Below are 25,333 nucleotides of genomic sequence, written 5' to 3' on the forward strand. Positions count from 1 at the left end.
GTCCACTGTTCACACATTCCTAGATTTATTATTATTTTATTTTATTTATTTCATTTCTATACCGCCCATAGCAGCAGCTCTTGCATTCAAGCATACAGTGGTTTGAATGGTAGCAGTTTGATAAGCTTTTGAGCTACAAAGAACTATTAACTGCCTTGGAAACAATTTAAATTTCAAAGTAGAAAAACAATGTGATAAATTGCAAAAGTGATCAAGGTCATTGCTCTAATGTGATGTCTCCATTGGACTATTTGGTCATTTTAATTCTCTGATTCTTAGTTAAAAGACACTTCAAGAGTCTTACCTGTGGACTGTGTGTTTCACAATCCATAGCTTGCACAGCAGCAGTGAAATGTCCACCACTATGTCGATGTTGATGTGTTGGATCTGACCGCGCCCTTCCACTGTTGCTTGTCCCAGAAGAGCCACCTTTTAAGTTTAAAGAAAACAATGTATGGAAAATCAGACATTTTCATATTAAGACAGGAAAGGAAAGCTAAACCCCAAAACTGTTTTCTGATGCATAGCAAATTAGAGACTGTTATTACCAAGAAAAGGAAAACTTAGAAGCTGACTGAAATCTTCAGAGGGACCAGATTTAAGATTATAGAAACAAAAACATTTTTATCCAGTCATTAAATATTCCTGTAAAGCCTTAGTTTGTTTCTAAAATACTAATGGGACAATAAGAAAGTACCTGAGCTTGAAGATGTGCTAGAAGTGGTTCCTGAAGACTGCGACTGCTCCATAGCAGGACTTGTAGATACACTGTTGCTTGTATTTGTACCTTCATCTGCTGTTTTCTTAAAGAAACTGTGCTGCAGGGCATAATAAGGTTGAATTCGGGTTTTCGGATCATAGTCAAGCATCCTTAAGATGAGGTCTTTGAACTTCAAGTAGTCAGCTACAGTATGACCCGATTCACCAGCACGACGTCCCCCTGGTCCTCCTGTTTCAACTCCAAGTATATTGTGAAGTTTACGGGTTCCAGGTGGTTTGTACTCCTGTTGGGACATTAGAAATTCCTTACATTTCCTAAAAATTGCATAGTTGCTTTCTAGTACAACCACGCATCAATTTGGCTACAAATTCTGAACATTAACAATTCTTAAAATATTACTGACAATATTCTAATATTTAGATTTTATTTTTATTGTTGAATTTAAAGACTCTGTATTTAAAATGAATGCAATAAACAAATATTGTATTTATGATACAATGTCTAAAGCTAAGTACAGTGGAACACTTGCCACTGGCCTATAGTTATAAAGATTTTCCAGGTTCAGGGAAGATTTCTTCAGGAGTGGTCTCACTAATGCCTCTTTCAGATGGCCCGGGACCACTCCCTCTCGCAGAGAGGCATTAATCACTTTCATGGCCTAGCCAGCTGTTCCAACCCTGCTGGGTTTTATTAGCCAAGAGGGGGAAAGATCAAATACAGAGGTGGTTGCATGAACCTGTCCAAGCACCCTGTCAATGTCCTCGAGCTGTACCAACTGAAACCCAACCAAGAAAACATACTTATTCCCAGGTAAGTAGGTTCTGATCCTGTTCAGACGACATACTAAGCCACAGTGGTTAAGCATTTTGAGCTTATAGCTCAGTGTGTTGTGTGAACCATTCCTAACCATGGTGGCTACATAACACACTCACTAACGATTTGCTATAAAAAGGTTAGTGGCCTAACCATGGCTTAGCATGTTGTCTGAACAGGCCCATAGGCATGCAGCCTTAGAGTTCTTATTTACATCAATGGAAGCTACAAAAATGAGTTTAGGTATTAGGTTCAAAATAACTACTTACCCTTTTCCCATCTTTGGTCTTCTTTAAGTTCCAAGTGCCATCTGGCAACTTCTCAAAGAACTTTCTTGCTTTTGGTGCTTGGTCAAGAATGTGAGCAGGTGCTATACCCAAAACCTCCACTATTTTGTTCATTTGATCCACCTATTTAGATGGGGAAAAGGAATGAATTAGAAGGGAGGGGGATCTATAAAAGGGCAGTACTAGACAGATCAACATAACATGAACATGTGGAGATGATTGTACTTCTTGTTTTAAATAGTTGGGGCACTCAAAGAAACAAAGTAAGGTTAGCTTGCACAATCATTTATACTGCCAATTCCAGATGATACTAAGTATGTCTGCTTTACAGCATCAAAGATTAATCTTTTCAGAATTACGTACCTCATTTGCTCCACTGAAGAGGGGTTCTCCAGTGTGCATTTCTACTAAGATACAACCAAGGGACCACATGTCTATTGCAAGATCATAAGGCATTCCCAATAGCACCTCTGGTGATCGATAAAAGCGACTCTGGATATACTGGTATATCTGCATTTTAAGAACAAAGGTATTTGATAACTTAAACTTCCATTTCCAGCTTAGAAATTAACGTTTTACAACTATTATTATTATTATTTATAATAATATTTGAAGTATAAGGTAAGGGGAGAAATAAAAAAAATTGTTAGAAACCTTGGTAATTATGTTTTAAAAGCAGAAAACTCTAAACATGTTATCAACAAAATAGAATAACTTTAAAATATTTTGTTTCATTCAAATTGTAACATTATTTTGCTATTGTGTTCTGAAGCAGAATAACTTATTTTATGCTAAAATTACAACTTTTAACAAGCAGCTCCACGAAACTTTTAAAAACGTTAAAAGTTTATATGTTAGATAGTTGTGGCTTCAAATCTTCCTTCCAAAATGAAACTACTTTGACATTCAAACCAGCAGATATCTTGAATGCAATGTAGATGTTGCAATGTGCTAATCTTTTTAGAAAAGCGAAGTATTAACACACTGGCGATAACATGTGCATTAGACTGCAGGCACTGATTTTATTTTAAATTATTATGATTCACTCTCATGGAATCCCAAGCTAAATGAATACGTATTGCACATTTTTAAAGTCTGTTTAGGAAAAACCAAGATAAACCCTGGAAGTCCTAGCATAGTTGCAGAAGGACTTGTTCAAATTCTTCTTCCATACAAATTCTGAAATTACCGTATTTCTTCGATTCTAAGATGCACTTTTTTCCCTAAATAAACAGCTCTAAAAATGGGGTGCGTCTTAGAATCGAAGCAATATGGTAGATGCAAAAAGACTCTATACTATTAAAAAAGGGTCTGAAACATCCATTCTCTCTAGCTTTATTGCTTTTAGAAAGCTGAGCAAGCAGGGCTTTTTAAGATTGCTTTGCAGGCTGATTGGGGCCTATAGCGTGCCCCGTGTAGCTCCGGCCCTCATCAGCCGCGCCGGGAAGACACGCGGCTCCAAGAGTCAGGAGGCTCACCCACCCACCCCCAGCACCGGGTCCCCCCCCAGCCACCGCGCTGGGAAGCGCGCGTCCCGCCTGGAACTCCTCACGCCCGCGGAAAAACCTGTGCCCAGAGGCTAAAGAAGTGCTGCTCCACCGAAGCTGCTCTCACGCGGCAGCTCCAGCTCCAGTCGTCTCTCTCCTCCTCGTGCAGGCAGGCCTCCAAAAGAGGAAGTTCCTGCAGCAGCCGCGAGCCGGGAGGAGGAGCTGGGAGGGTAAGCGCCTGGTTTTTTGCTTACCCCTAAGCCCCTCCCAGCCCAGTGGCCCCAAAACCCAGCTCTTTCTAAGAAATTCTAAGATATTCTAAGAAATTCTATTCATAAAAGATGTTCAAAGACATTTATTTTTTCTTCGAATCAAAGCTTTATTTTCCCTGTTGGTGGTACTGAAATTAGTGTGCGTCTTAGAATCAATGGCGTCTTACAATCGAAGAAATACGGTACTTTATTTGCTGAGCTACACTAATTACTATAAATAAAAAGACAAGATACCCTGAAATAGATATTGCTTTTCAAATTGTCCTAGATTAAATGTTAATAATTAATACTCACCCTCTGACCAAGTTGGCAAGAACTGCCAAAATCAACTATTTTGATAGCGCTTCGTTTGGGGTTACAGAGCAAGATATTCTCAGGTTTTAGATCACAGTGAATGATGCTAAGTTCAGGAGTTGCAAGAAAAAGCAATGCAGTGCACATCTGTTGTGCAAACTTTCGCGTCAAGTTCAATGAAACCCCTCTGAAGTTTGTGTTCCGCAACAGATCATAAAGGTTGTAGGAAAGCATTTCAAAAACTAAACAGAGATGGTTTCGGAACATAAAATGACGCTTCAAATGCACTAGAAAAAGAAGAAAATAATTAAATTAAAAGTGTATTCCCAAAATTGAAAATCATCTGATAGTATTTAACATCGTTCACAATAATAACTTTTAATATATATTATTAGTTTCTAAGGTAGTCTATTCACTGAAAATTCAGGTTGCTTACCTGTAACTATAGTTCTTCGAGTGGTCATCTATGCATTCACACATATGGGCTCTGCGCCCACGCGGAGACCTGAACCGGAACCTCAGATAGCTAAATATAACATTTTAGGAGGGAACCATCCCCCAGCGCTAGTGCGCATGTGCACGCGGTTCCCGCCTATACCTCAGTTTACAGGAGTCCGACATTGTGGCCCCATAAACATATGTACAAAAGATAATATAATATAATCAAAGAAAGTATCAAAACACACCACCAAGAGGGGATGGTGGGTGGGTTGTGTGAATGCATAGATGACCACTCGAAGAACTACAGTTACAGGTAAACAACCTGAATTTCTTCTTCGTGGTCTCTATGCATCACACATATGGGCGATTAACAAGCTGACCTACCTGGAGGTGGGTTGGTGTGTCATCTTAGTATTTCTGAGAGGACCGCTCTTCCAAAGGAACAATCCCGCCTTGCATGGATGTCTGAAAAACGTGGATGGGGTTGACCACGTTGCTGCTTTGCATAAATCTTGTAGAGGGATACCCCTACAAAAAGCCACAGAAGTTGCCACAGCCCTAGTTAAGTAGGCTGTCACAGTGTCTGACAACTGCATGCTTGACAAAGAATAAGCCATCTCAATAGTCTGAGTTATCCAGTGCGATAGTCGCTGACAGGAGATAGGGAGACCTTTACAGGGTTCCCCATAGCAAACAAAAAGCTGCTTTGTCTTCCTAAAATTTTCAGTCCGTGCCTTATAGAAAGCAAGAGCTCTTCTCACATCCAACAGATGCAACATAGAGTCCACTGGAGTTGTAGGATTAGGAAAGAAAGCAGGTAGCACAATATCCTGCATGGTGTGAAAAGCCGACACTACCTTAGGGAGGAAGGCTATGTCAGTATGGAGTACAACCTTATCTCTATGAAAGGTTAGGTAAGGTGGATCAACTCTCAGAGCCCTAAGCTCGCTTGCACGTCGTGCAGAAGTTATTGCTACAAGGAACACGATCTTAAAGGACAACGGTCTAGGTCAATAGTGGCCAATGGCTCGAAAGGGTTCCTTGTCAGAGCATGCAGTACTACCAACAGGCTCCAAGCTGGAACTATGTGTTTAGTTGTCGGTATCGAGTTTTTCAGTCCCCGTAAAAATTTCTTTGTTACCGGGTGAGAGAAGGGTGAGAAGTTGTCGATGCCCCTATGTGACGCCGATATAGCAGCTAGATGGATCCTTATCGATGACAGCTTTAAACCCCGTTGGTGCAAAGAGAGTAGGTACTCCAAAATGTCAAAAATAGTGCAAAAGTCGGGTTGAAGGGTTTTGTTCTTTGAGAAAATAGAGAATCTCTTCCATTTGCTGGCATATGATCTTCTGGTCAATAGCTTACGAGAACCTAGCAATATTTTATCGATTCCATGCCGTCATTTTCAGTGTCGACAAGTCTGGATGTCGAATACTGCCTCCATCCCGAGTCAGCAGTGTCGGTATCAATGGAAGCTTTATGTAATTGTGGTTCGACAGCTGTAAGACGTGGGAGAACCACGGTTGTCAAGGCCACCAAGGGCCTATCAAGATGCAGTCTGATTTGTCCATTTGGATCTTGGCTAGTACACGAGTTAGGAGTGGAAATGGTGGAAACATGTAGACCAGTATCCCTTTCCACGTCCTGGTGAATGCGTCCCCCAGAGAGTTCCTTCCTCTGCCTGCTCCGCTGCAGAACTTGGGACATACCACATTGGTTTCCGAAGGAAAGACATCGACCATCAGGAACCCCCAGTATCGAAAAAGATCTTCCCTGGTCCCAACATCGAGTTCCCACTCGTGTTTGGTATGGAAGGATCTGCTTAAGAAATCCGCCATGGTGTTTTTCTTTCCCGCTACATGGATGGCAGTCAAAAGGATGTTTCTCCTTATGCACCAGTTCCAGATGTGTAGGGTTGATCGTGTCAGGGGATGAGATCTTGTGCCACCCTGCCTGTTGAGGTAACAAACAACAGTGGTGTTGTCGGTAGCGACGAGTACACTGCGTCTTTCCAGGATCAGTGTGAAGGCTTTCAACGCCCTCTCCACCGTTAGCAATTCGAGATGGTTGATATGCTCATCTTTCTGTGACCTGGACCATCGGCCCTGAACCAGGAGAGAGTCGCAGTGAGCGCCCCATCCTATTAAGGAGGCATCGGTAGTGGCCGTCCTTGATGGTGTGGGACTGTGAAAGGGAACTCCCTTGAGGAGATTCTTGTCTAGCAGCCACCACAGGAGGGATGACTGTACCGAAGATGGTAGGGACAGTTGAGTTCGTCGGGCATCAGTACGGAGATCGAAGGTCCTGAGAAACCAGTTTTGAAGGATTCTCATCCATAGCCTCGCAAACTTGATGACTGCAGTAGTTGCTGACATTAATCCCAGTAGCCTCTGTATCGTCCATGCTGTAGTGAAGGGGCGACGTTTGATATTGAGGACTAGTCTGCGTAAGACTGTAGCTCTCAACTTCAGGAGGTAGGCTCTCCCATCCATCGACGACAGGGTGACACCTATGAAGTCTATTCTCATTCGAGGTGTTAGGATAGATTTTTCTAGATTTACCCAGAGCCCCAAACTGTCGAGGAGCTGCAAGGCAATGGCAATATTCCCTTGGAGGGTAGCGCTGTCCTCTGCCACCAGTAGCCAGTCGTCGATGTAGGGGTATACAGAGATGGCTTGTTGCCTGAGATATGCGCAGACTACTGACATGATTTTCTTGAACACTCGAGGGGCTGTTGCGAGTCTGAATGGGAGAACGGTGAACTGGAATGGCTGGTCCCCAACTAAAAAGCGGAGGAAAGGCTGACTTGACTACCTGATGGGAATATGGAAGTAAGCATCCTTCAGATCTATTACTGCAAACCAGACGCCCTTGTGTAGTAGTTGTAGAACAGATGCCACCGTAATCATACAGAATTTTTTTGAAATGATAAAGGTGTTCAGTTGCCTTAGGTCTAATATCGGCCGAAGACCCCCATCTTTCTTCAGGACGGTAAAGTAATGGGAATAAAAGCCCTGACTGATCTGGGGAGTTGGTACGTAAGAGACAGCTCCTTTCTCGAGGAGAGTCTGTATTTCTTGGGAAAGTGGAATCGAGGGTGCCGTTATCTTTATTCCCGAAAAAGGAGGAGGGGTGTCGAACTCGATACTGTATCCATTGCGGATGATGGTAAGAACCCAAGAGTCCGTGGTTATGACCTCCCATTGTTGGATGAATTGTTGAAGTCATTTCCCGAATGGTGGTGAGTACGGGTAAAGGCAGTCAAAGGCGCTGCTTCTTCCCAAAGTGTGGTTGGTGACGGGTCTGCTGGTATCGAGGAGGGTAGGATCGCTTCCTCTGGAGCTGCTGCTGCTACTGTCTAGGCTGCTTATCGTACTGCAAGCGCTGCTGTTGGGTGTAGGGTTGTCTAGACCATCGTCTTGGTCTGTATTGAATGGCTGGTGCTGAGAAACCCATTCTTTTTGCTGTTGTACGAGCTTTATGTATGGAGTCCATCGCCTCATCTGTTTTGGAATTGAAAAGACCTTCGCCATCAAAAGGTAAGTTTTCAATGCGCGTTCTAGTCTCATTACTTAACCCTGCTGACCTGAGCCATGCATGCCTGTGTAAGGCTATGGAGCCCATCATAGCTTTAGAGTCACAGTCTGTCTGGTGTCTAGCAGTACTGAGTTGTTGTTTGGCAATGGCCGATGCTTCTGCTTGGAAGACTCTGGCTAACTCCCTTTTATCATCAGGTAAGTAATCACAGAGTGATCCAATTTTTTCCCACAGAAAAACTTGGTAGTGTGCCATAGTTGCCTGGTAGGTGGCAGCACGCAAACCTAAAGAAGTGGAGGCATAAATCTTACGGTGGAGGTTGAGCAAATTGGCTCCCTGTCAGTTGTCGGTATCAATACTGATAGTCGTCTACTGGAAAGTAGGTACGTGGGTGGTAGTATTCCCAATCTCCCCATTCATGATGTCTATAGGGGTCAGCATAGCCTGAGTGTCTGTCCCAATCCGAGCGAGGTGAATATGATCACTCCCTGTAAGTCATGGGTCTGGGTGACCTAGACCTGACTGGGGAAACTGGAGGCATATTTAATTGTGATTGCCTATCAGGTTCTATAGCAGCTTGCTCACACAGTGGCATATTACACTGTACCAATCTTGTCGGCGTCGAGTCTCTAATTTCGCCCTCTGAGATTGATTCCAAAGGTCTCGGTAGCGAGGTCGGTATCGATGTCGGCCGACTCGGTACCGTAGCGGTCGGTATCGACGAACCACGCGGCAAAGAAGATTTGTTAGAGTCCTTTCTCTTTTTCTTCCTTTTCTGCAATTCAGCAGACTTTGGGGTCCGGGCTTTCTTGGATATTTTTTTACCCACGGAACTCACCAAAGAACAACCAGGCGTGAGGGGTATGTCCATCCTCTTTTCTGCCACGGTCGTTTCTGAGATGATGAACGTTTGTACGCCAGAGCTCTGATCTTCCTCGATACTCTGTTGGGTAAGAGTAATGGTTTTCTTTGGAACTGAAAGTTTGTCCATATCCCTTTGTCTAGGAGCGTCGGTAGCCTTGAGGGCTTTTTCCCACAGAATGGCTCTCAATTGATCGGCCCGATTTTTGCGCGTCTGCTTGGTAAAAGACATACAGCGGTGGCAAGTTTCAACCTTATGTCCCATGCCAAGACAATTATGCAGAGCGAATGGCTGTCAGTCGGAGGGAGTTTAGCCCGGCAGCTAACACATTTCGTGAAAGGAGCCTTTACTGCCATAGGCCCAGGAGGCCCTAGCGACTCGCGGATCGCGACGAAATCGAAAGAATGAAATTCTAACAACTTTTTTTTTTTTTAAGATAGAAAGAAAGAAGTCAGAGACAGGATAGAAGAATAAAAACTATGAATCTAAGGTAAGTAAGAGGAAAAGCTCACAAAAAGGTTAAGAGGTCGGTTTCTAGGTCTAGCCACAATGCCGGATGAAGAAGAACTGAGGTATAGGCGGGAACCGCATGCACATGCGCAGTAGCGCTAGGGGATGGTTCCCGCCTAAAATGTTATATTTAGCTATTTGAGGTTCCGGTTCAGGTTTCCGCGCGGGCACAGAGCCCATATGTGTGATGCATAGAGACCACGAAGAAGAACATTTATATTTTACATTAGGGTTGGGCAATTTGTGGCCCTCCAGATATTTCAGCCTAGAACCCCCATCAGTCCTAGTCCACATAGTCAATAGTGAGGTCTGATGGGAATTGTAGGCTAAAACAACTGGAGGGCCGCAAGTTGCCCATGTCTGCTTTAAACCATTCCTTAGTAATTGTACACTGTGCATTTCTAGATAAATACAATTTACTAATTTCTTTTATTTACTTATTGTATCCTGCTCTTCAGAAAATAATTGTCCCCCAAAGCGACTCACATCACTCATATTATTCAATAAAACTGTTGAGAATAGCAACAATGACCAGTCAACAGAGAGTTACGTTTCCTAAAGGACCTGAACCTACCCAGACACTACAATCAACATCTGGGCCCTTCCTCCAAGGGAGACTCAGAAGGTGGCATCAAGTGAGAGAGTTTTCTCAGTGGTGGGCCCCTGACTATGGAACAGGTTCCCTACCAAGGCCTGCCTGGCACTAACATTGTTACCCTTTTGGCACCAGGTTAAGACTGCCCCCTACTCCCAAGTATTTAATGACATATGATGGAGCATTTATGTCAGTAGTCTTGAACAGCTCTATTATTGAAATTGTTTATTGAAATTGTTTTTAGTTGTTTAAATAGTTGCCAGCGCATGGACTACTGTGGCTAAGTTGTCCCTGTCCACGAACGGCTGTAGCTGCCAGATCAGCCAAAGCTGTCCCTAACTATTCCAAGCTATGCACTAGGAATACTCCCAAGCTACGCATCTGCTCCTTCAGAGGGAGAGCAGCCCCATCCAGAACATGTTTACCCAATTCCCGGACTCAGGAACCATTGTTCCACAGAGCTTCCACCTTATTCTGCCTTATAGGATTCAGCTTCAGTTTATTAGGCCTCATCCAGCCCATTACAGCCTCCAGGCACTGGTCCAGCACTTTCACCACCCCAGCTAATTCTTACGAAAAGGAAAAGCAGAGCGGAGTATCATCAGCATACTGATGGCACCCAACCCCCAAACCCCTAATGACTTCACCCAGCGGCTTCATTATATAGATGTTGAACAGCATGGGGGATAGAATAGAGCCCTGTGGCGGAACTTGTATAGTGGCTGGGTCTGGTCTTCTTGAGCCCAGAAGCATCCTTGAAGAAGTCAGCCTTGACGGGGGGGGGGGGGGCATAACAAACTCCTCCAGTACAGAGTGCTGATATCCCTGCGGTTCTGGGCATTCATAAGGGGCATGGTAATACTGAGGGTGTCTATAGTAGTCCCAGTCATCCCACACATAACCTCTGTGAGGGGGCAGAGACCATTCTGACACTCTCTCCCAGTCAGAGTGGGGAGATGAAGACGTTTCCTAAAATTCTTGGCATTGTGATTCCGAAACTCCAACTTGTCTCTGAGAAGATGCAAACAACACTGACTGCAGGAAGCAGACCCACTCACTCCTTTCAACTCTGCTCCATTGATCACGTTGTTGAGTGGGAGCAGAGTCTCTGATATTTCCCTCATACATCGATGCCACAGGTCCTGGTATCATTATCTCTGGCCTTGGTACTGATGTTGATACTAAGGGCTCAATCGCCATAGGGATTGGTGAATTTAACAACAGCATGCACAGCTAGATTGATACTGCAGGAGCTACAGCCTTTTCCGACTCCCTCCTCTTCTTTTTGTAAATATCTGAGGGCTCTGACATCCAGGCCTTCTTGGACAATTTTTGTGCCAAAGAGGCAGTCAAAGACCAGCCTGGGGTAGTGGGGTCAGAACAGCCCATGTCTAGAGCCAGAGCTGATTTTGACTGAGGCTCTTCCGCCCATACTTCAGCACTGACCTGCAAGTCTCTTCTATCTTTCTTAACATGAAAAGAAGAGGTCACAGTCGATGACGGAACTGGTCTCGGTACCTCAGTAGCCTTAAGAGCTCATTCCCGCAGAACTGCTCTGAGTCTGTCTGCACCTGTTTTTTTCTTGTCTGCTTGGTGAAGGACATGCAATGATGGCACATCTCCACAATATGCCCTTCTCCCAAGCAGACTACACATAAGGAAGTTTACTACCACAACGTATGCACTTCCTAAAAGGGGCCTTAATGGCCATATGCCCAAAGGTGTTTCTCAACCAAAAAGATTGCAGCCAACTGGGAGAAAAGAAAATGCAAACTGTAAAGTTTGAAGGAAACAAGAAGATATAGAGAAAGAATCCAGAGTAAAAGAAAGAATTTCTCTTCAGCAATAGCAAAACTCAAGAAATCCCTTCCATTAAGTGCTACTACAATGGCAGTCGACAAAGAACTCAGGAATAGGCAGGAACCTGTTGGAGCATGCACAATCAAATTTTGGGACAGGGTTCCCACCAAAAAATCCTCAGTTATAGAAGATTCCCAAAGATTCCCATATGTGTGAGGCACAGGGACCATAAAGAAAAATGGGCAATCAACATACATGGACAATTGTTGAAACAGCTGGAGATCACATAGCTGTCAAACTCCCACACTTACAGCAAGAGTATCAATGAGGACAATTTGGAATCAACCCAGGATACCTTCTACAATCTGTGTGCAATTCACTGAGGTGATACTCTGAATAAGGTAGCTACAATCATCTGAAATATCCAGTTTTTGAATATCACTTAAGAGGAAATTAGAGCTATTTTGCACTTATAGATTGTCCCTCCAATGTAGCCAAAACAGATCTAGAGGAGATACATAAGGCATCAGGAGTCCAAGAAATTAGAGGAAAGTTTAAATGAAATCTCTTTAAACAGCTTTTCCAAATGAGGCACGAAGTGCACATTTACAAAGATCAACGGATTTTTTTCTATTGAAGAATGTAACTTAACTACCTTAAAAAGAAAATGATAATATAATTTTAAACATTATGATAATAAAGAGACAATATGGAGCTATAAGGCTCTCAGGAATGCAAAAGTGGCAGAAAAAATATTTTAATACCTATATAGTATTTCATTTCGGTGTCATGTTTGTTCATAAGCTCTAGAAGTCGCACTTCAATCTGGGCTTGATTTAGGAAAGCCTTCTTGTTTTTTATAATTTTAATAGCCACCCACTCTTGTTCCACACGATCATATGCCTTTACAACCTGTAGAATAAAAAAGCCATACTAAATATATATATATCATTGCATTATTTGTATCTTAAGTTCTCAAACACAATACCCATTATCTAAATAAAATACTTCTTCAAAGCAACAGAACTTCAATAATGCAATCATTGAAGTTCTGTTGCTTTGAAGAAGTATTTTATTTAGATAATCCAAATAATGAACCAAATGGTCTCTCATACCCAGGCTTTGACAAAGCCAGTAGCCGGTGTAATTATGGTGATGGGCCCTCCCTACTCTGCCAAAGGAATGAGAGGATGAGGCTTTTGGGTTTTAAGGCTGGATGAGATCATAGCTGTCTAAAAGAGGAACAGACACTGCTTGTGGAACGTATTCCTTCTTCCCCTGGAATGCCCTCCACAACCTCTCAAACCAGCTAGAGGGTTGCAGGACACTCTGGAGCAGATTTCAGGGGTGCGCAGGACATGCAGGAGATAGGAGAGAAAGCAGAAATCCATTCACACAAAGTTGGATGTAGCAATCACTTGTCTGTGACAGATTACTAGGGATGTGCTCCGCTTCTAATCGGACCGGCGAATTAGAAGCGGAGCGGGGTGCTTCGCCTCCCCTTAAGGCGGAGGCGAAGAGGATTGGGGGGCCGGCGGAGCGTGGCAAAGAAGATCGAGGTGAAGGCGGATCCTTCGCCTCAATCCGGAGCTCCACCAGAAAAGTAAGTGGGGTTTACCGGGCCCTGCCGCTGTCGCCCATGCGGCGACTGCAACAGGGCCCGGTAACTCCCCCTCCTCTCCCTTACCTGCCTCCGTCCGTGGTCCCTCGGCTTCTTCAATTGAGCCCGCGGTTCAGCCAGGAAGTCTGGGCCGCACTTGCGGCCCAGACTTCCTGGCTGAACCGCGGGCTCAATTGAAGAAGCCGAGGGACCACGGACGGAGGCAGGTAAGGCCCCCCTCCCCCTTGGTCCCTTACTGGGCTCTGCCGCTGTCGCCGCACGGGCGGCGACGGCGGCAGGGCCCGGTAACCCCCCCTGCCCTCCTCTCCCAGCCTTACCTGGCACCACTCCCCTCCACTGAGGAACTCCGATTCGGAGCCGGAGCGCCGCGGCAAAGAGGAGCGGATTATGGGCGGAGCTGCACGGGCTGATCCGAAATTTTCGGATCAGCCCGCAGGGCGGAGCGGGGGGTCTGTGCACACCCCTACAGATTACCTCAACCTTCTCCAACCTGGTGTTCTTCAGATGTTCTGGACTGTCTATGCTAATCAACCGGAGGAAGCCAAGAACCAGATTAAAAGCTAGGCTAACGGAATGGAAGGTTTGGTCTGCAGTCCCTGAGAACTGAAAGCATTTATCCTAACTTGATGAGATTCCTACTTCAGCCTAACACTTTAAATGGTAACAGTTCTTTGTAAGATCATTTGCATTTCTAATTAAAAGTTAAAGGTTGCATTCCAAGCTGGCTGAAAAACGGCCTTTGTTAAAGCTCTATAGCTACATCTGCATGTAACGCTAAGCAATGGTTTAGCGTTACATGCATGAGCAGAAATGAGCCTGTACAAATTATACAGCTGACACACTCCCATACCTCTTCCAAAACAACCAAGAGAAGAAATATACCAGGCTTCAGTTTTGCTTAGCAGATGCCTGGTTTGTTGTTACATGAGAACCAGGAATTGTGGTTTGAAATAAACGTTAGTTTGCTAAACCACAAAAACAATCCAGGGTTTGAAGTTGGCTTGTTTAGTAATTCACTAAAGTTTATTTTAAACCACAATTTCTTGTTTGCACATAAGAATAAGCCAGGAATCTGCTGAAGTGAAACTTGATCCTCCTTCTAGCTGCATGAGAGGAGTGGTTGAGCCCAGCACCTCACTATAACTGGGTCCGGACAACACAATAGTCCACAATAGATTAAATATGCGGCAGGGACTTGCTATTTTATTGTTTTACTCTGTACAGCACCATGTACATTGATGGCGCTATATAAATAAATAATAATAATAATAATGACTTAGTATTGTGTTGTCTGTGGGGCAAAAACCGCCCAACTCCAATAATCAACGCTGTGCAGAGTTGTTCATCTGCACAACCGCTGATTGTGTCATCTGTCAGGCTCCATGGATTATTTCCCCTGCCTGCAGAGTTGTGAGGCAAGAGTGGCAGAAACCCATGCCTCTCTTGCCCATTGTCAGCCTCAAAAATAATGGGACAGGACGCGACGCAAAGGGATACCATCCCCGGTCCGGGGGTGGTATCCCTCCGACTGGTGTCCTGTCCCAGTTGTTTTGATGCCTAGGGTAGTGGGAGCTGACAGCTATCTCTGGCCTCGGCAAATGGGCAAGGGGCCAGCAATGCAGCACGTGTCCCTCCATGGCTGCTGCAGCCCGAAACAGCAGCCACAGAGGGACATGCGCCACAAGTGCCACTGCAGCAACGAGAGGCTTCTTTCTCCCCCTTTCCACAGAATGGTGGCGCCCCGATACGGTAAGGGGGATCCTGCGCCACCATTCAGTAGGGAGGGTGGAGGAGGGAAGAGTGGAATAGCCAACTCTGCCTTATAGCCTAATTCCACGGATGAGTATTAGCATGTCGCCCAAGCGCAACATGGAAATACTGATCCATGGAGTGGACTATAAGGGTCGTCTGAACACACCCACAGTCACCTTCCTGTTCATGTTCATAATGCTAAATTATGGTTTAGCATTATGTGCAAACCAATCTAATGTGTTTTACAGGTGCATCCAGAAGCTAGAATCACTGACGTCAATAAAACTTACTGCCAGGTAAGTATGTATAGGACTGCAGTCATGTCATAAATGTTTGGTCTTTGCCCCATTTTTCTGCCAACCTTGTACTAAAAATTCTTAAGACAAAAAATTCAAATAGCCATTTAACTAGACAAAATCTAAATTTTCAGCTTTGTACTAGAAGTCAACAGTGTAAATATTGTTCAATAATTGGGCTTATATTAAATATATATTTATTTGTTGGGGAAAAGTACAGTCCTAAGAATCTGAAAAGCAGGAAAATCAGTCAAATAAATGGAATAAAAATATTGTGTTCATTAATCTACATAAAACTTGACAGCGCAATCATGCATGTGTGTGTTCTGAAGTAAACCCCACTGAGTTAAATGGGGTTTACTCCCGGGCATGCATGTATAGGATTGAGTTAGATAATTTAATCAGACAATATCTTCTGGATAAATGCATATATTATTGCACTATCATGATGGGACTGGACTAAACAGCTGGCTAAAAGAAATTAATGCTTGACTACCAAGCTGGGCCATAATGTAGACCCCTGCTCATAGCTTTATTTAGGACAATGCACAGCCATTACTGGATCAACCTGATAACTATCTTTTTTCCAATTTGATAAACCAGATTATATATAAATGGTGAAGTGGTTTGTGCAGAGAGTGGCTAGAACTTGCCATGCTTAAAATTAAAAGGTCTTTAGGCTGTTTCTTCAAGTTGCTTATAACTTAAATTCATGATTTTCCAATCTAGCATGCATTACCTGTCCAAATGAACCTTTGCCTATTAAAGAGTCAATTTCATAGCGATCCATCCATTTTTCCCCATTTTTCACAATGTAGTCATAGTTATCATCATCATATCCGTCATTGTAAACCTTCCGCTCCTTTTTGTGACTAGAATCATCTCCTTGACCCTGTTGGTGTCGCCGCTTCTTTTTTGCATAGTAAACCTGAGATTAGGAAACACCATTACAGAATGAAGTGAACTTGAATCAAAACTATTACAATACAGATTAATATAGTGTTACATATACTCCCACCAATGTTTTTATTGTTGTTTTAATACACTGCTTTATCCACTCACCCAAAGAAAAAGAGGGAAATGTTTCAGTGGCCACATACCAATCACTTTGGAGGCAAAACAGGGCCACAGAAACCCAAGGCAAAGCTTCCTATATGCTTGGGTGAACCCAAAAATGTAGAAATACAACACTTCCAAAAGCTGGCAAATAAATCACTTCTTTTAATAGAGGGTAAAAGAGGACTGTGCATACATGCTGCTATCACATTGCTGTGGAATTTTACCTACATGAGTGCAGAGAGAAGGCATAAGCTCTCACTCTGCTCCATTATCATTAGCAATTTTTCTGCTCTGTGCTAGAAGTGAGGCATCTGCATCGGTTCTATCCTCCCCTATCGCTAGATGGTTGGCTTGAAGAAGCAGGAGAGTGAAGGTGGAGCTATTTAGGTTGCCCTGGCTGTGTCAGTGAGAGCCCTGGTCTTCGTTCCCATCAGGGAATTGCTTACAGTCAGAAGGGAAGGAGAGGGTGCAGGACAGCTTTTACCTATCATGGGTTTGCTGACTGTGTGATATAAGCCTGGCTACCATCCAGAAAGATTTTTGTACTGTCCTCCTAGCTTAGGGAAGGAGAAGTAAATCTCCCTAGTTTTGTACCCTGCCTTGAAAGGCAGCGGATTGGTTACCTGCCATAGAAGAGAGCCTGACTACAGGAAGAGAAGGTTTTTCATTCTCCACCTGGCTCAGAGAAGGGTCTAAAGAATATGCCCCACAAATGTCCACATCTCCAGATCTACTGCAATATTTTGTCGCAGCTGCTACTTGTACTATCCAATTCACAAAATGAAGCTATAATTTTTAATTTTTAGATGTATCTATAAAATGAAATTTGCAGGGATCTATAAAATGTGTATCATTTCAAACTTGAGAGAATTATTTTTAGCCATGCAAAATTATGAGACATCAGAAGTCCAAGTAACTATAAAAACAGTGAACAGTATGTTGCACGTGCAACTGGTTTAAGTTAACATTTAGTAGTTTTTAGATGAATACCTTTCTTAGACAGCTTTTTTTCGCTTCTCCAAATGCTATTCAAGTAGCAGGTATTCCTTTGAAGAACACAACATATGACTATTCAACAGTCTGCAGCAATATAAAACTAGAAAAAAATATTACGTAGATTTTACCTCATTAATATGTTTGTATGTTTTTATCAAATCCACGGATAATTTCCTCAGAGGAGCAGTTGCTGGATCACGGAAAGTTTGGGGCATCCGCCTCTGTAAAATAGCAATATCAGACATTACCTTAAACAGATTTTTTTTTGGGGGGGGGGAAATATCCAAAAATAATGTACTACACTGTTACACATCATACAAATATATGATATAATATTTCTGGTAATACTAGAAACACATCCCTTCATTCAAAGACAAAATTACTAAGATCACTTAAATAGCTTCATTACACCCAATAGAACTGGCAGGGTTTGTTTGTCTATACAAATATAGTATGTTTTGTTTCTCACATTCTGCCTTAACTAGGAAAACTGTTTTATTAAAAACAGAACACAACTAGAAAAATCTCTGTCCTTCTTTCTTTTAAGTCTGACACACATGTTCTTCTGAAATTAAAGTGTTTTGAAAATATGGGCCAATTTATCCATCCTGCAGATCCAGAAATAAACAATGTTCCTGACCATACAACTTTGGGTGGAAGAAAAGAGGACAGTATGTTAAATCTACCCACTCCACCCACCCCATTTAAACAAGCACCATGAACATCTAAAAATTAGCATGTCAAGGAAGAAAGTTCAGCCTAGCCTTCCTGACATGCTATTTTTGTGTGTGGAGTAGCAAAGACAGAAGTGGATAGAAAGTTTTCAAACATATAATGTACAAGGCATGAAAGATGGAGTGGCTAATGGAAAAGATGAAGTGAGCGGTTCCTTACAAACTACAGAAAAGATCTAGAAACAGGAGATACTGTGTTGACAAGAAGGTAGGGAAGGGAGCATATGGGCTTGTGATTGTGATTCAGCCAAACTTTTGACTATAGGTCTAACTGATCAGTATTGCAAACATGGAGCCATGCCAATTGATCACATTCTCTTTCAGGTTAAAAAAAAAAAAAGATTAAAATTACTTGTGCCATAGTCTTTATGTTCAATTATACTTCAAAGATAAGGGTGGTTAAAATGCTCAGTATGCAAACAATCATGATTTTATTATAAAATAACTCTGCAATGTGCTCTACAAAGGGCTACCTTTGTACCTAGTCCAGAGACTTCAACTAGTTCAAAATATGGCACCTAGGAGTGACCATATTACACCAACTTTAAAATCACTTCACTGGCTGCCAATTAGTTTCCGGGCAAAGTATAAAGTGTTGGTTATTACCTTTAAAGCCCTACATGGTTTGGGTCCAGGTTACCCACGGGATCGCCTTCTCCCATACGATCTGTCCCACACACTCAGGTCCTCTGGGAAGGGTTTACTCCAGTCAGACAAAACTAGGCCGGCACCTGTTACCCAGAGGACCTTTTCTTCTGCTGCCCCCAGACTGTGGAATGGCCTGCCAGAGGAGATTCATCAGCTTAATGCTCTCTATGAGTTTAAGACAGCTGTAAAGACTAGTCTCTTCCGGCAGGCCTACCCAGATGAATTTTAAACCTAAGAATTTTAAGATATTGTGGTTGTTATTTTAATATTGTATTGGTTTTATATGCTCTTTTAACTAATTTTATGCATTATATTTTATTTAGTGTTGTTCCCCACCTCGATCCAGAGGGAGAGGCAGGTGATAGATAAATAAATTAAAAATTATTATTTGGATTCTGAAAATGTAAGCTACTGAAAATTGCATTGGTTGTCCAGTCTTCTTTTTAAAGTGATACAATAGCATGTTAATAGAAATTATGAAAGATTTGGTGATTTTAAGTGAATCCCTAAGTAAGGTGTTTTCCCCCCTTTTTAGCTCATATCAAAGTAGTCATTATAACTGCCAACAGTACCAGTGAACAGGATATAAGTGTATTTTATCTGGCCAGCAGATGGAGCCTAAAGTCTGTAAAACAAGTTATCTAATGGTTCTAACAGTATTCCTTGCGATCAGTATTCATTGACCAAGAAATGAAAGAGAGATAAGCTTTCAGAGACCTGGTTCCCATGACATGGTAAGCCACATTGTCACCATGGGTTGTTTCAGGGTAGGTTGTCGTGACGTCCAAATGCGGAGTGTGTTTTTTCATTGTGGGTTGTTTCCAACGAACAAGCCACCCTGAGAAACTAGGGCTCGTTGTTGGGTTGTTCAAGGTGGTTTGTTGCGACGTCAGAACTCAGCGACTTCATCGTCATTGTTGGGAATGGCTAGAGTGGCAAAAAACCTGCCACTCCCCCTGATCTCACTAGTGTGATCGCCATCCTCCCTCATCCCTTGTCAGTGCTCTCCCTTCCATGCTCCTAAAAGTTGAGAATAAAAAGGACACCAGAGAGTGTCCCAAATGGGTCCAGCTCCAGCTGAGAGCCCCCTCCCTCCTGCTGCCAGCTGTCACCTGTAACTGCTGAACTTTCCAACTATGATTGTAGTGCCTGAGTTTGCTTTCCTTTTCCCCCTCCTCCTCCTCCCTCCCAATCCCCTTTCCTTTTGTGTCATGTCTTTTAGATTGTAAGCCTGTGGGCAGGGACTGTCAAGAAATACTTTTGTAAGCCGCCGTGAGCGCCTTTTTTGGCTGAATGGCGGCATACAAATCCTTAAATAAATAAAATAAAAAATAAAAAATAAAAATAAACATTTTTCAGTCTGAAAGTTTGCTTCTATTAAATTTGCATAATTTCCTCCTCTGCCATGAAATTTGTGTATATTTACCAATCCCACTCACTGCTCTGCCTTGAAGTTTGCATATCTTTGCAGCTCTCATCACTGCTCTGTAACCCGTATGTATTTCTGACAGCTAACAATGGAGACCAGTGGAGGGAAACAACAGGCACCGAGGTGGGGAGGTCAAAGTAGCTGGCAGCTGTAGGAGAAGGAGCTTTTCAGGTGCATGTAATTATTTCAGTAGTATGTAAAAGCAGAGTGGGGTTTTTTTGGTGTGTTTTTTAAGGTGTTCACTAGCAAGGCAAGAACTGAAGAGGAAATGAAATTGACAAGGACATTGACAAAAAGGGGGATATTGGTATGCTGGGCTAAATAGCAGAAAGACTGTATTGAGCACCTGCATACAAACACAAGACCCCAAATATTATTTTTTTAAAAGTTTGTGACTGCATTCACAATGGCTCAGAAAATTATATGCATTTAGTGATCTGTTGTGGTGGGGATTTCCCTTGTGAGCCAGCAGCCCCAGCAGATCAATTATAGAAAGGATACTGACCTAGGGAACAAGGAAACGAAGATTTCTGACATAAAGGTGCTTGGGGTACATGATGGGAACAGGTGGTAGGACTGAGCGGGAAACAAATCATGGCAAGGCCAATCATGTGTCAGGAATAACGAGCAAACTACCAAACAATTGCGGCTTGTATTATTTATTTATTTATTTATTTACTTACTATATTTATATACTGCTCCCCATTCAAAATTTCAGAGCAGTGTACAAGATAAAATACAATAAAAACAGAATAAAACACCTTAAAATAGATTTTTAAGAGCAAAATGAAAGGTGAACTGTATTCAGGTTGGCTTAGGATGTCGTGCAAATTCGCCCATAGTCTCGTTCACTAGGACACCTTAAAACCTAATAGCTCATCATGATTCTTCAGTTGCAATAATATATGCATTATTCTCAATGGGCTGGAATATAAGTTACAACTTCTTTAAAAACACAAGGCAGCAGTTGATGGTTGAGTGGCTGATGGATCACTTAGTGGTAATAAAGGAATGAAAGGATTACTGAAGGAAAATAGCAAGATTGCAGAGCACCTGAAAAATTCTGAGTGTCTTATCTTCACAGTACAAGATATTGAACAATACCCATGTTAGAACTATTTTTTTTCTGCAGGTGTGACAAGACATCAATCACATTGAAGTGACAAAAGGTGAAGTTACAGAGTCAATAGCTAAAATAAAAAGTCAGCAGATCCTTATGATAAACACATGAGTTCTAAAAACTCAAATGTGAAATTGTTGATTTCCTGACATACATTTGTAGCTTGGCATTAAAAGTGGCTTCTGTAGTAGAAGGCTGAAAAATAGCCAATAAAGCACCAAATTTTTGAAAAGTGTCGGAGGGAGGGGACTAAAAGGTTACTGGCCACTTAGCCTGATATCTGTCTCAGGAAAATTGATGGAAAGCATTATTAATTTTTTTAAAAAAACCCACACACATAAGGATAGAGAGGATTCCATAGACATTCTATTTTCAGACTTCAGAATGGTTTTGACAAAGTACCTCACCAAAGTCTCAAGAGTAAGCTTAGCAGTTATAGATAAAAGGGTGGATCTTCTTATGGATTTGACTTGGTTAAAAAACAGGACGCATAGAAAGGAGTAAAGAGACAGATTTAGAATGCCGAGAGGTAAGCAGCAGAGACACCCAATGATCTGCACTGGGACATGTGTTATTTAATAAATTATCTGGAATGGGGGTGAGCATGTTGGTGAAAGCTCAAGTGGACAGTCTACGAAGAGCTTGAAAAGGATCTCTCCAAATTGGTGATTGAGCAAAAAAATGGCAAATTAAGTTGGATATAAGTAAGTGTAAAGTCATGTGCCTTGGGATGAAAAAATCCCACCTTCACAGATACATAGATGGAATCTGAAACGGTAGTGACCAGGCAGAAAAGAGATTTTAGGGTCATAGTGGATTGCTCAATGAAAATGTCAACTCAGTGTGTGACAACAGTGAAAAAGAGGCAAATACAATCCTGGGGATTATTAAGGGATTGAAAATAAAATGGCCAGTATATTAGTGGCCTTATGGAAATATATGGTTTGGCCTCAACTGCAATACTGCATGCAGTTCTGATAATCCCATCTCAAAGACATCACCAAGTTGGATTAGGTGCAGGAAATGCAAAAGATAAAATAAAAAATCAACAGGGTGGAGCATGAGGAAAGATTGAAACATTTGGGGCTATTTAGCTTAGAAAAAAGGCAACTGAATTAGGATATCATATAGGTTAATAAAATAATGCATGGTGTGAAAAGAAATTTAAAAATCCCCCTTCCCCGTTTCTCATAATACTAGAATTCTAGGTCACCAATTAAATTGATTAGGAGTAGATTTAAGACAAGAGAAGTACTTCTCCAAGCTGCCACGAAGATGAGGTAATTACCATAGTCTTTGAAGTCTTTAAAATGGGATTGGACAGCTGCAGGGAGGACTGGTCTATCAATGGGTACTAGCCACACTAGCTAAATGAAACTTCCAGGTTCAGAGTTGGTGTTCCTCTGAAAACTGGTCTTGGGGGGTCGGGAGAAGAGAACTAATACTTCCCTGCACTACTTTTAGGCTTCCTAGAAACATCTGTTGGCCTAGATGGACTCTTGGTCTAATTCAGCAGAGCTCTTCTTACATCCGTAATTACATTATAGGCCATAAATGCATAAATTCATTAAAGATCGAAGAAGAGGAAGAATTTCATTAAGATCTAAGAACAGAAAAGAATGACCAAAAGAATGTAAATGCAAGTCCTGCTGGATTAAACTGAGGGTCTATCTAGTTCAGCATTCAGTTTCCAACAGTGGCCACCCAGCTCCCCAAGGACGCCTACAAGCACGGTGGGAAGGCAATAGGAAAGAAGAACAAAGAATTGATAATAAATGAATACTGAGATTATCTGTTAGAAAATTTATTCGACACAGAAGATACCCAGTAAGTTATTACCATCTGAAGAGACTCAAAGTGTTAGAATGCTGAAGTAATAACTATGGAGACTTCTAATTTAGATTTCATATTCAATAGAGAGGAACTGATTGAGAAGTTTAAGCCAACAGCAAAATCATCTGAGGGTAATAACGAACACGGATATTTCAACAAGCACAAAATTAGGATGTGATCCTAAGCTCTTGCAAGTGGAGCCACAGTGCTAGGGTTTAAGATCATACCAACTGCTGGTTGATGGACTCTGCCCTAGGCCCACTTGTCTGAATAGCTGTGTAATTATGTTTTCATGTATTTTAAGGTGTCTTAATACAGAGTATAGGTGTTGAAAATATTTTCTATGATGAAGTGTCTAGTTATGGAAGAAAGTGTTATTTGTACTTGTAGACAAGTTAGTTTAACAAGTACCTGGCTTCAGGTACCCAAATGAGGGAATGCAGATGCAATGAACAACTTGTGGAACGGAGAGATAAACAACAAAGGAAGTGGCAAAATAAATATTGACACAGTCTTCACTAGATTAAGTAGGAAAACTATTAAAAGTAGCTATGACTTATTTAAGTGCCTACATCTTGCAAAAAGATCATGCACATTCTAGTATAACTGCAATGGAGTAATGGTTTGGGGAAGAAAATGTATCTGATTTCAGCTATACAGAAAACCAGTGAATGTGTGGGTTGCATTCCATGACAATTTTAAAATAAAAATAAATTTAAGTAGTTCTTGAATATTGGAAGCATTTCACATACCTGGGCTGTTCACATAACCCACTAACCCACACTCAGTGATTAGTGTGTGGATTGTTATTGAACCACAGGTTGCTTGTTGAACCATGGGTTAGAATGTTGTCTGAACTCGGAACATTTTCCACAAGATAGCTTGTTAACCACCCTGAAAAAACCAACAACAAACCATGGCTTCTCATGGTGGCTTGTTTGAGAAAAATAAGCCAGATTGCAGGGTTAACAAGCCACCCTAAGGAAAATGCCCTGAGTTCAGATAACACGCTAACCCACAATTCAACAAACAATCCATGGTTTAATAACAACCCAACTCAACCACTGACTGGACAGACCCAGTGACTGGATTTGAATGACATGCCAACCCACGATGGGTTGTTTTCTGAAACTGTCCACAGTGGGTTAGTGTGTCGTTCAAACCCAGACTGCTTTTAACAGGGTGGGTTGTTTCTCCTGAACAGCCCAAACTCAAACATGCCAACCCACCATGGATATAGGTCATTGGGCAGTGAGCCTCTTAGCAAGAGGGGCAGAAATCCCTACTGATCTTCCTGAGTATGGCTGTCATCACTTTTGGTGACTGTGGCCAAGCTGTTCCCAGTGCCTCTTTCTTCTTGTCAGCACCCAGGCCCTCCAAAATGCCCAAATGGCACTTCGGAGTGGCTGCCGCTGCCTCCCAACTCCCACCAAGCCCCCCACCCCTATCCCCGCTCAGATTACGGTCCTCATAGCAGTTGGAGCCCCATTTAGAATTCTTCTTCTTTTTAAAAGCAAAACCATGGAGCCGGGAGAAGTTTTTTTGCATTTTCCATAGTCACTACCCTAGTGGAATTTAGATCACCACCCAAGCAAAGATGTCCCCGAGGTTCAATTTGTTCCCCAAAGCATGGGGTACCCTGCTAGGAATCCCCACTTGTCCGAGTCCCCTGCACCTATTTTTAAAACTACTTGAGTCACCACCCCATTTTTCTCCTCAGATCACAATAACCACTTCTATTTTGGCAGCTGTGGGGTAGTGTTCAGTTTTGAATGGAAACAAGGTGCTTGGGACTCGGGTATGGGTGGACTAGAAGGAGGGGATCCATAGGTGTTAGGGTGGCACTTTAAATCCCTGGAGTTCTTGGTTAAATGGGAGATCTTCAGCACTTTGAGAGGTGAGGAAAGTGCTCAAAATCCCCTAGTTAACAGAGTCCCCTCTTCCATTTAAATGCTTGCCCCAACAAAGGGGGTGTCCCCCTTCTACCCCACCCTGAGTCAGCAGGACCCCATTTTCATAGAAAATTTATTTAATGTTTATTTATTTATTGCGCTTTTATACTGTCCAATAGGCGAGGCTCTCTGAGCCGTTCACAATTAAAACTATAAAATACAACAATTTAGAATATTAAGCTTTAAAAGTTTTTTAAAAAACCATATAAAACCAAAATAAGTTACAGCCCAGGGAAAGCTTGTGTGAAAATATGTTTTCAGGAGGCCTTTTACG

At 42.3% G+C, this 25,333-nt stretch overlaps 1 protein-coding gene across 2 annotated transcripts in view; it reads right to left on the bottom strand.

Annotated features, from left to right (window-relative positions):
- Nucleotides 1-25,333, bottom strand: part of DYRK1A (dual specificity tyrosine phosphorylation regulated kinase 1A) — a 134,298-nt gene that overhangs the window by 3,580 nt on the left and 105,385 nt on the right. For both annotated transcript variants that reach the window (XM_063126630.1, XM_063126631.1), the window contains exons 4-11: nucleotides 17,472-17,564; nucleotides 16,028-16,216; nucleotides 12,384-12,531; nucleotides 3,875-4,161; nucleotides 2,185-2,331; nucleotides 1,804-1,944; nucleotides 698-1,004; nucleotides 305-429 (exon numbers count right to left, since the gene is read on the bottom strand). In XM_063126630.1, coding sequence (XP_062982700.1) covers nucleotides 305-429; nucleotides 698-1,004; nucleotides 1,804-1,944; nucleotides 2,185-2,331; nucleotides 3,875-4,161; nucleotides 12,384-12,531; nucleotides 16,028-16,216; nucleotides 17,472-17,564 — 1,437 coding nt within the window. The remainder of the gene's footprint in view (nucleotides 1-304; nucleotides 430-697; nucleotides 1,005-1,803; nucleotides 1,945-2,184; nucleotides 2,332-3,874; nucleotides 4,162-12,383; nucleotides 12,532-16,027; nucleotides 16,217-17,471; nucleotides 17,565-25,333) is intronic.

This window comes from Elgaria multicarinata, chromosome 5 (assembly GCF_023053635.1).
Source record: "Elgaria multicarinata webbii isolate HBS135686 ecotype San Diego chromosome 5, rElgMul1.1.pri, whole genome shotgun sequence".
Taxonomy (NCBI): Eukaryota; Metazoa; Chordata; class Lepidosauria; order Squamata; family Anguidae; genus Elgaria; species Elgaria multicarinata.